Below are 11,523 nucleotides of genomic sequence, written 5' to 3' on the forward strand. Positions count from 1 at the left end.
GTGCTAAATTGCTCTTCGGCCCGTCACGCCGATGCTGGACCGTGCGGCGGCCCCTCCAGAATGCTGGGTGCTGGGCCACACCTTTGACAAGGGGTTTCTGGTTTTACTTCGATTTTGTCATTGAATTGGAACAGTTATGGGGGAATTCATAAGGGTCATACATAGATTACTGGAGCTGCGTGGGGTCTTTATGTTTGATTAATAAGATCGTGGCCAATCTTCTCGTGGTCTCGACAGTGTATAGACAAACGTGCACCGGAGGAAAGCAGGCCTTTCTGCCCCTCTCGCTCGCTCACACTGAGATCGCAACTGGTCTCTCCGCGTTTCACGTTGCCGATAATATCAGTTCCCCAGCAAGACCCCAGGCCAACTCCACCTTTCCGATATTCAGTCACCTTGCCTCCACCCTCTTCAGGGGTTGAGTCACGCAATACGTGATCTCACAGCGCAGAAGAGGCCCTTCGGCCCATCGAGGCTGCACTGACACTTGAAAGACACCTGATCTGCCCACCTAATCCCATTCCCAGAACTTGCCCTTGAATGTTAAGGTATGCCAAGTGCTCATCCAGGTGCTTTTGTAAGGCTGTGAGGCAACTGGCTTCCACATCCCGAATGAAAAATGAAAGAAAATGAAAATCGCTTATTGTCACAAGTAGGCTTCAAATGAAGTTAATGTGAAAAGCCCCTAGTCGCCACATTCCGGCGCCTGTTCGGGGAGGCTGGTCCCAGGCGGTGCGTTCCAGACTGTCACCGCCCTCTGGGTAAAAATGTTTCCCCTCACATCCCCCCCTAGACCTCCTGCCCCTCCCCTTGAACTTGTGTTCCCCTCATAACTGACCCTTCAACTAAGGGGAACAGCTGCTCCCTTTCCACCCTCCTGATAATCTTGTCCACCTCGATCAGGTCGCCCCTCAGTCTTCTCTGTTCCAACGAAAACAACCCAACCTCTCTTCATAACTGAAATGTTCCATCCCACACATCTCCTCTGCACCCCCTCCAGCGCAATCGCATCCTTCCTATAATGTGGCGATCAGAACTGCACCCAGTACCCCAGCTGTGAACCAAATTTCTATACAACTTCAATCTACAACTTGTAATCTGTGCCACAATTGAAAAAGGTAAATGTTCCATACGCCTTCTTCACCACCCTATTAACCTGCCCATCAGCCTTCAGAGAGCGATGGACAAACACATCACAGCCCCTTTGTTCCTAGTGTCAGGCCATTCATTGAATGCTTCCTCGCCAAATCACTCCTTTGTCTTGGGAGTGTCCCTTTTGTTGTCTGATCACATGGCTTCAGTGATTCATTGTGTGGGGGGAACTGGGCTGTGGCTCTGGGTTTTACTTTCGCTTTGAGATTTGGGACTGGGTTTTGAACTGCACAGGTTGAAAGATGTGTCTCTCTCTATCATTTAAAAAGCTGTTTCCAGACTGTTTGATAAATTAAAAGAGATAATTGCTTTCCGGGAGGAATTCAAACCAGCTGTTTGAAAAGAGGGACAGAGTATCAATAACAAGGCTTATACCAGTGAGAATGCCGTGGGCTGGGCCACATCTTTGAAAAGGGGTTTCTGGTTTTACTTGGATTTTCTATTCTGTTAAATAAATTTAGAGTACCCAATTCATTTGTTTTTCCAATTAAGGGGCGATTTAGCGTGGCCAATCCACCCAACCTGCACATCTTTGTGTTGTGGGGGGCGAAACCCACGCAAACACGGGGAGAATGTGTAAACTCCACCCAAAGCCGGGATCGAACCTGGGACCTCGGCGCCGTGAGACTGCAGTGCTAACCACTGCGCCACCGTGCTGCCCTGTTTTACTTGGATTTTGTTATTGAATTGGAACAGTTAAGGGGGAATTCATGAAGGGTTATATATATATATATAGATTACTGTAGCTGTGTGGGGTCTTATAGTTGATAAAATTTCTTACTGTGTGTTTATACAAATGTTAACTAAATTCTGAGAATAAAGCTTGTTTTTTTTATTAAAAGTGCCTTAGAGAAAGGGAGGTATAATCAGGGAAAGAGAAAAGATGAAAGAAAGGGAAAAAGAACGAATAGGGCTAGCAGAACAAAAAGAGAGAAAGGGAGGTAGAGTGAAGAGTGGTGAAGTGGTAGTATGAGTAATAGAGAATCTATCTTGTCCAGGAATACAGTTTATTTTTGATAGTGATATAGCTGGATCGCAGGTGGGAGTGATGCCTACTGTGGTTGATAAGCCAGTGGAAAATCGAACTGAATTGTTGAAGGATGAATATCCTGGGATTTCTCCTGATTGTTTAGCAACAAGATTGCAAAGTCACATGTTAAGACGAGGAGAAATCAAAGAGTGAAGTTGAAGTGCAATTATCAGAAACGATTTTTGATCAGATGGCTGGAAAAGAACAAGAACAGGTGGAGGATGAGGCGGATATTTTTAGTTCAGCAATGTCGGCAGTGCGACAACAAAAAGATATACTGTCACGGGAGTGTCCCTTTGAGAAATGTTGTGTCTTCTCACATGGCTTCAATTTTACTGAAGTGATGTCAGAGGTTGGGGGGAGCTGAGCTCACTTCTGCTTTTAGTTTCAGTTTGAGAGAGAGCAGCTGAAAAGTATCTGGCTGGTTTGCTGTGAGCTGTTTTGAAAGGAGAAAGTCAATTTGAAGGAAAAGAGCTCGGTTGGGTCTCCTACAGATGCTGCCAGACTTGCTGAGATTTTCCAGCATTTTCCCTTTCGTTTCAGATTCCAGCATCCGCAGTAATTTGCTTCTATTTATTGGGTGTGTCTGTGTTTGCAGTGAGCTGGATCTGCTGTGATCTCTGCCAGGAAAGACTATCTCTGAATCATTTTGGTGATTTAAACTCATATAATCGGAATGTCTTTAACCTGATGTGTTTCTGTTTAAAGGTGTTAAGTCTTTTGGAGGTTTGAAGGAACATTTTGAGGGATTATTTAGTGTTGTATTATCAGGGTTATCTTTGAAGGGGTGTTAAGTGATCCAATGTTTATTTTAAAAGGTTAAGTTGAATTCATGGAATAAACATTGTTTTGTGTTTAAAAACCCACGTGTCCATAATTGTAATACCACACCTGGGGAACAAGCCGTGTGCTTCAAAAGCAACAATACATTAAAGTGGGGGTAGGTTGAACTCCATGATACATTTTGGGGTTCTGGAAATGCCGCTCCCATAACATGGTTCACATAGAAATAAAGAAGTCAACATTCACTGCTAAGGATAAGTATGCCATTCTGCCCCTCTAGTGTGCTCCGCCATTCAATAACTCGTCTGATCGTGTTTCAGGGTCCCTTCTATTACTGATAACCTTTGCATAACAAGAATCCATCTACCTCCGCCATAAAAATATTCAGTGACCCCGCTCCCACCCACTTGAGGCAGACTTTCAAAGTCGCACAATATTCGGAAGAACAATGTCTCCTAATCTCTTTTGAATATTAAAATGGGGCCCTCTTAGTTCTTGACTCACCCACAAGAGGAAACATCCTTTGCAAGTCCACCTCGCCGAGACGATTCAGGATCTTCAAGACTTCAATCAAGTCGCCTCCTCACTCTTCTGAACTCCAGCGGAAACCACCTCAGTTTCTGTCCAACCTTTCCTCAAAAGACAAGCCCCTCGTTTCAGCTAGCAATCCAATAAACCTCCTCTGGGTTGCCTCCGGTCCATTTACATCCTGCACGCGGTGTTTAGGATGTGACCTCAGCAACGCCCCGGGGATTGGCTAACTCACTTCAACCCCCCCCCCCCCCCCATACCGACAGAGGTTATCCGTGAAGGCCCCGCCCTCACCCAAGGTGTGGTGACCCGCAGCTTAAATCATCAGCAGTCAGCTCCCCCCCCCCCCACAAGGCAGGAGGGCAGCCTGTGGTCCCCGGGAATACAGGCCAGGAATCTTCACCCCAGTGTCCCTTCAAGGACTGTTTTTGTCTCATCACATGGCTTCAGTGACGTCATTCTGTGGGTGGAGCTGGGCTGTGGCTCTGGGAGCAGGTTTTTTCGCTTTGGGTTTGGGGCTGGTTTGTGGCTCTGAGTTTTCACATTTGGCTGCTGTACCCAGAAAGAGAAGTATCTTCGCCCGTCTCCCTATCTTCAGCTTAAAAGCTGTTTCCAGACCGCTTGATAAGAAATAATTGCTTTCCCGAAGGCATTCAAACCTGCTGTTTTGGAAACAAGAGCATGCAGACCAGGTCTTGAGTGCTGTGTTCTGGCCCACTCCTTTGAAAAGGGGAAACTGATTTATGGGATCTTGTTATTAAATTGGAACAGTTAAAAGAGGGAATTATTTTTTATTTTGTGGACCCAATCAATTTTTTCCAATTAAGGGGCAATTTAGCATGGCCAATCCACCTAGCCTGCATATCTTTGGGTTGTGGGGGCGAAACCCACACAGACACGGGAAGAATGTGCAAACTCTACATGGACAGCTGGGATTGCCGTGAGGCAGAGTGCTAACCACTGCGCCACCATGCGGCCCTCAAAAGGATGAATTTATTAAGGGTTATATATAGAGTACTGTAGCTGTGTGGGGTGTTTGGGTTTGTAGTTGATAAAAATGTTAACGAAATTTGTAGAATAAAGCTTGTTTTTGATTGCTTAAGGCCTCCGTTGAGTAACACTTGAAGGGGCACGGCCTTGCGCTCATCTTAAGCAAAATTAATAAATGGTTATAGGTCAGGTGAACTCCATGATGTACTTCGGGCTTTTCTAAACCCTGGCCCATAACAGCAGCTAGAGTCATGGTCATGGTGCGTCACCCCGTGGGTGGAGCTGAAAATCACATCGAGCCCATCGTACCATTGGCCCGTGATTAGCAGCAGGCACCTTAGCTTGGTTTCTTACCCCTCTTTCCCAAGTGATTGACCCCTCAAGTTCCAACCACAAAAACACAGAATCCAGGCACTTAAACACACCAAGCTGCTTTAATCGTACCGCAAGTCAAACATCTGCGAGTAGAGATCTCCGGACGAACACGCAGCGATAGCAGACTGGAGAAACTGTCAGCCGGTTCGTCCAAGAGCTTCCGCTTGTGTATCGAGTTGCGTTTTCATACCACAGGCTCCGCATTTCCAACGCTCTCCCCCAGGAATCAGAGACGGAGTGGCAGGTTGAATCAGTGTCGGAGGGTCAGACGAGGGAGGGGCTCACAGGCCAGCGCTCCCAAGCTTTGAACACGTCGGTGTACAACTCCCGGGGGTGGGGGCAAAGAACAGCGCGCACGCTTTGAGAGATATTACACAGTTTTTCCCTGGCCAAGAAAAGGCAGCACCTTCGGACAGGCCCCTGTCGGCTAGCGAGACACCGACGCTCAGAGAGGGTTGCAGATTCTGTTGAATATCCCTGGGTTGTAGTTGCAGAGGAAGATCAACTCCTTCTTTCCCTCTGCTGCAAGAGCTGCACGGAGAGAAAGCGATTAGAGAACTGACACGCCCACGTCGCCACAGGCATAGCAACCTGCCCCCCTGTGAGCCATAAGCAGAACAAGGCCACTCGGCCCCTCGAGCCTGCAATTCAATAGCAGCAATCCTGATCTGATTTTGAATTCCACGTTCCCACCCTCCTCCGATTCCCTCACCCAACAGGAATCTATCTGCACCCTCCTCCCGCCATCATCACCAGCCAATTTGCATTCCCCTCGTCTCTCCGTCCACAACACCTTTGCCAATCGCCACCTATCACTGCTCCTCTATCCAGCCCCACCGCTCCTCTATCCAGCCCCACCGCTCCTCTATCCAGCCCCACCGCTCCTCTATCCAGCCCCACCGCTCCTCTATCCAGCCCCACCGCTCCTCTATCCAGCCCCACCGCTCCTCTATCCAGCCCCACCGCTCCTCTATCCAGCCCCACCGCTCCTCTATCCAGCCCCACCGCTCCTCTATCCAGCCCCACCGCTCCTCTATCCAGCCTCACCGCTCCTCTATCCAGCCCCTCCGCTCCTCTATCCAGCCCCACCGCTCCTCTATCCAGCCCCACCGCTCCTCTATCCAGCCCCACCGCTCCTCTATCCAGCCCCACCGCTCCTCTATCCAGCCCCACCGCTCCTCTATCCAGCCCCACCGCTCCTCTATCCAGCCCCACCGCTCCTCTATCCAGCCCCACCGCTCCTCTATCCACCCCCACCGCTCCTCTATCCAGCCCCACCGCTCCTCTATCCAGCCCCACCGCTCCTCTATCCAGCCCCACCGCTCCTCTATCCAGCCCCACCGCTCCTCTATCCAGCCCCACTGCTCCTCTATCCAGCCCCACCGCTCCTCTATCCAGCCCCACCGCTCCTCTATCCAGCCCCACCGCTCCTCTATCCAGCCCCACCGCTCCTCTATCCAGCCCCACCGCTCCTCTATCCAGCCCACCGCTCCTCTATCCAGCCCCACCGCTCCTCTATCCAGCCCCACCGCTCCTCTATCCAGCCCCACCGCTCCTCTATCCAGCCCCACCGCTCCTGCCGTCCCCCCCCCCCCCCCCCCCCCCCGAAAACAAGTGAATATTTCCAGTTCTCTCCAGCTTTGAGAAAAAGGGCGAAACAGGAGCACAGTGGTTAGCACTGTTGCTTCACCGCGCCAAGATCCTGGGTTCGATTCCCCACTGGGTCACTGTCTGTGCGGAGTCTGCACGCTCTCCCGGTGTCTGTGTGGGTTTCCTCCGGGTGCTCCGGTTTCCTCCCACAAGTCCCGAAAGACGTGCTGTTGGGTGAATTGGACATTCTGAATTCTCCCTCAGTGTACCCGAACAGGCGCCGGAGTGTGGCGACTAGGGGATTTTCACAGTAACTCCATCGCAGTGTTAATGACACTAATAAAGATTATGTGTCACCCAGACTCAGATTGTTAGCTCCCATCTCTCGCTCTCCCTGCAGATGCCGAGACCCGCGGAGAGTGTGTCCGGCACTTTAATATCTCGTTTCAGATTCCAGCATCCGCAGTGATGTGATTTTATCTGAGAATCTATCTACCCACTGCCTCAAAAGGTGCTGACCGTGACCTCCACCACCTGAAAATGAAAATCGCTTATTGTCACGAGTAGGCTTCAATGAAGTTACTGTGAAAAGCCCTTAGTCGCCACATTCCGGCACCTGTCTGGGGAGGCTGGTACGGGAATCGAACCGTGCTGCTGGCCTGCTTTCAAAGCCAGCGATTTAGCCGAGTGAGCTAAACCAACGACCTGCTGACACAGAGGCTGCAAAGTCACACAACTCTCTTAAATTTAAAAAAAAAACCTCGCCCTCGCCCACGGGATACCCCTGATTTTGAAACAGTGGATTCCCCCAGTCCTGGACTCTCCCTGAAGAGGAGACATCCTTTCCATGTACGCCTTGTCGTTAGGATCTTATAAATTTTAATCAAAGCGCCCCTCACTCTTTTTCTAAGATACATTTAGAGTACCCTATTCTCCTTTACCAATTAAAGGGGCAATTTAACGCGGCCAATCCACCGACCCTGCACATCTTTGGGTTGTGGGGGCGAGACCCACGCAGACACGGGGAGAATGTGCAAACTCCACACGGATTAGCAAACAGCACTGCTAATATCCCAGGAACAGACTGGGAGACACAGGCCCTCCCATACCTTTCTCATGCTGAATCCACTTGCGGTCGATGTAATACTGATAGCAGCTTTCAAATTCCTTCGCACTGTAATCCATCACTTCAACTGGGACAAACGGGTCCATCACATCAAAACCATCCTGGGGGAGGGGAGAACAGAGACAGCTGGGGGTGAATTTACAACACAACTGTGTGCCAGTGTTATACAGTGACAGACCCGCCCCCACCAGTACTGTACCCCAGTGTTATACAGTGACAGACCCGTCCCCACCAGTACTGTACCCCAGTGTTATACAGCGACAGACCCGCCCCCACCAGTACTGTACCCCAGTGTTATACAGTGACAGACCCATCCCCACCAGTACTGTACCCCAGTGTTATACAGTGACAGACCCATCCCCACCAGTACTGTACCCCAGTGTTATACAGTGACAGACCCGTCCCCACCAGTACTGTACCCCAGTGTTATACAGTGACAGACCCGTCCCCACTAGTACTGTACCCCAGTGTTATACAGTGACAGACCCATCCCCACCAGTACTGTACCCCAGTGTTATACAGTGACAGACCCGTCCCCACCAGTACTGTATCCCAGTGTTATACAGTGACAGACCTGTCCCCACCAGTACTGTACCCCAGTGTTATACAGTGACAGACCCGTCCCCACCAGTACTGTACCCCAGTGTTATACAGTGACAGACCCGTCCCCACCAGTACTGTACCCCAGTGTTATACAGTGACAGACCCGTCCCCACCAGTACTGTACCCCAGTGTTATACAGTGACAGACCCGTCCCCACCAGTACTGTACCCCAGTGTTATACAGTGACAGACCCATTCCCACCAGTACTGTATCCCAGTGTTATACAGTGACAGACCTGTCCCCACCAGTACTGTACCCCAGTGTTATACAGTGACAGACCCGTCCCCACCAGTACTGTACCCCAGTGTTATACAGTGACAGACCCATCCCCCAGTACTGTACCCCAGTGTTATACAGTGACAGACCCATCCCCCAGTACTGTACCCCAGTGTTATACAGTGACAGACCCGTCCCCACCAGTACTGTACCCCAGTGTTACACAGTGACAGACCCGTCCCCACCAGTACTGTACCCCAGTGTTATACAGTGACAGACCCGTCCCCACCAGTACTGTATCCCAGTGTTATACAGTGACAGACCCGTCCCCACCAGTACTGTACCCCAGTGTTATACAGTGACAGACCCGCCCCCACCAGTACTGTACCCCAGTGTTACACAGTGACAGGCCCGTCCCCACCAGTACTGTACCCCAGTGTTATACAGTGACAGACCCGTCCCCACCAGTACTGTACCCCAGTGTTATACAGTGACAGACCCGTCCCCACCAGTACTGTACCCCAGTGTTATACAGTGACAGACCCGTCCCCACCAGTGTACCCCAGTGTTATACAGTGACAGACCCGTCCCCACCAGTACTGTACCCCAGTGTTATACAGTGACAGACCCATCCCCACCAGTACTGTACCCCAGTGTTATACAGTGACAGACCCCGTCCCCACCAGTACTGTACCCCAGTGTTATACAGTGACAGACCCCTCCCCACCAGTACTGTACCCCAGTGTTATACAGTGACAGACCCATCCCCACCAGTACTGTACCCCAGTGTTATACAGTGACAGACCCGTCCCCACCAGTACTGTACCCCAGTGTTATACAGTGACAGACCCGTCCCCACCAGTACTGTACCCCAGTGTTATACAGTGACAGACCCATCCCCACCAGTACTGTACCCCAGTGTTATACAGTGACAGACCCGTCCCCACCAGTACTGTACCCCAGTGTTATACAGTGACAGACCCGTCCCCACCAGTACTGTACCCCAGTGTTATACAGTGACAGACCCGTCCCCACCAGTGTACCCCAGTGTTATACAGTGACAGACCCGTCCCCACCAGTACTGTACCCCAGTGTTATACAGTGACAGACCCATCCCCACCAGTACTGTACCCCAGTGTTATACAGTGACAGACCCCGTCCCCACCAGTACTGTACCCCAGTGTTATACAGTGACAGACCCCTCCCCACCAGTACTGTACCCCAGTGTTATACAGTGACAGACCCATCCCCACCAGTACTGTACCCCAGTGTTATACAGTGACAGACCCGTCCCCACCAGTACTGTACCCCAGTGTTATACAGTGACAGACCCGTCCCCACCAGTACTGTACCCCAGTGTTATACAGTGACAGACCCATCCCCACCAGTACTGTACCCCAGTGTTATACAGTGACAGACCCGTCCCCACCAGTACTGTACCCCAGTGTTATACAGTGACAGACCCGTCCCCACCAGTACTGTACCCCAGTGTTATACAGTGACAGACCCGTCCCCACCAGTCCCTCCCACAGTGACCTGCCCCAGGTACGTGACAATGAGCGACAGCGGAGGGGCTCCCTGCGCAGCGGGGCTCCTCGAGTAGATTGCTCACCTTCCGCAGCAGCTCGTGGGGCATGTAGGACAGTTTTGCGCTCCCCAGTGCTCCGGTCTGGGTTAGCGTTGTGAGCACTGCTCCGCCAGCCTGTAACGGGAGACACATCCGCGATGAACAGTGAGTCACGAGCCGCAAAACCTCAGCTTACATTGCAGAATAAAACAGACCTGCACTTAGCAAGTGCCGCATCACAGCCAATGAGCAGCTTTCGGACGTGCAGTCCCTGTTGTAACGTCGCAAACTTCTCTGCCAGTTTTCTTTTTTTTTTCTTCTTTTTTTACACAGCAGGATCCCACGACCGGCAAGACGACAATCACGCAGATCACCACGGTGATGGTTCAGGGATACATTTCGAGCCTGGGACACCCAAGGTCATCACCCTCACTTTCAGATAATGGCCATGGGTTATTTTCATTCAGCTGAGGCAACAGATACATTTAATATCTTATAGGAAAAACAGAATCCCCGACAGAACTCACTCAGTACTGACCCTCCCACAGTGCGGCTCTCCCTCAGTACTGACCGTCTGACAGTGCGGTGCTCCCTCAGTACTGACCCTCTGACAGTGCAGCGCTCCCTCAGTACTGACCCTCTGACAGTGCGGCGCTCCCTCAGTACTGACCCTCTGACAGTGCGGCTCTCCCTCAGTACTGACCCTCTGACAGTGCGGCACTCCCTCAGTACTGACCCTCTGACAGTGCGGCGCTCCCTCAGTACTGACCCTCCCACAGTGCGGAGCTCCCTCAGTACTGACCCTCTGACAGTGCAGCACTCCCTCAGTACTGACCCTCTGACAGTGCGACACTCCCTCAGTACTGACCCTCTGACAGTGCAGCGCTCCCTCAGTACTGACCCTCTGACAGTGCGGCGCTCCCTCAGTACTGACCCTCTGACAGTGCGGCGCTCCCTCAGTACTGACCCTCCCACAGTGCGGCACTCCCTCAGTACTGACCCTCTGACAGTGCGGCGCTCCCTCAGTACTGACCCTCTGACAGTGCAGCACTCCCTCAGTACTGACCCTCTGACAGTGCGGCGCTCCCTCAGTACTGACCCTCTGACAGTGCGGCACTCCCTCAGTACTGACCCTCTGACAGTGTGGCACTCCCTCAGTACTGACCCTCCTACAGTGCGGCACTCCCTCAGTACTGACCCTCCCACAGTGCGGCACTCCCTCAGTACTGACCCTCCCACAGTGCGGCACTCCCTCAGTACTGACCCTCTGACAGTGCGGCACTCCCTCAGTACTGACCCTCCCACAGTGCGGCGCTCCCTCAGTACTGACCCTCCCACAGTGCAGCACTCCCTCAGTACTGACCCTCTGACAGTGCGGCACTCCCTCAGTACTGACCCTCTGACAGTGCGGCACTCCCTCAGTACTGACCCTCTGACAGTGCAGCACTCCCTCAGTACTGACCCTCCCACAGTGCGGAGCTCCCTCAGTACTGACCCTCTGACAGTGCAGCGCTCCCTCTGTACTGACCCTCCCACAGTGCGGCGCTCCCTCAGTACTGA

General features: G+C 51.8%; 1 protein-coding gene across 3 annotated transcripts in view; it reads right to left on the reverse strand.

Moving 5' to 3' along the window:
* Nucleotides 1-4,901: 4,901 nt before the first annotated feature.
* dap3 (death associated protein 3) overlaps nucleotides 4,902-11,523 on the reverse strand; it is a 31,335-nt gene continuing 24,713 nt past the window's right edge. For all 3 annotated transcript variants that reach the window (XM_038787193.1, XM_038787190.1, XM_038787192.1), the window contains 3 exons: nucleotides 10,009-10,098; nucleotides 7,561-7,678; nucleotides 4,902-5,392 (listed from right to left, as the gene is read on the reverse strand). In XM_038787193.1, the coding sequence (XP_038643121.1) occupies nucleotides 5,307-5,392; nucleotides 7,561-7,678; nucleotides 10,009-10,098 (294 nt within the window). In that variant the 3' untranslated portion in view covers nucleotides 4,902-5,306. The remainder of the gene's footprint in view (nucleotides 5,393-7,560; nucleotides 7,679-10,008; nucleotides 10,099-11,523) is intronic.

This window comes from Scyliorhinus canicula, chromosome 30 (assembly GCF_902713615.1).
Source record: "Scyliorhinus canicula chromosome 30, sScyCan1.1, whole genome shotgun sequence".
NCBI lineage: Eukaryota > Metazoa > Chordata > Chondrichthyes > Carcharhiniformes > Scyliorhinidae > Scyliorhinus > Scyliorhinus canicula.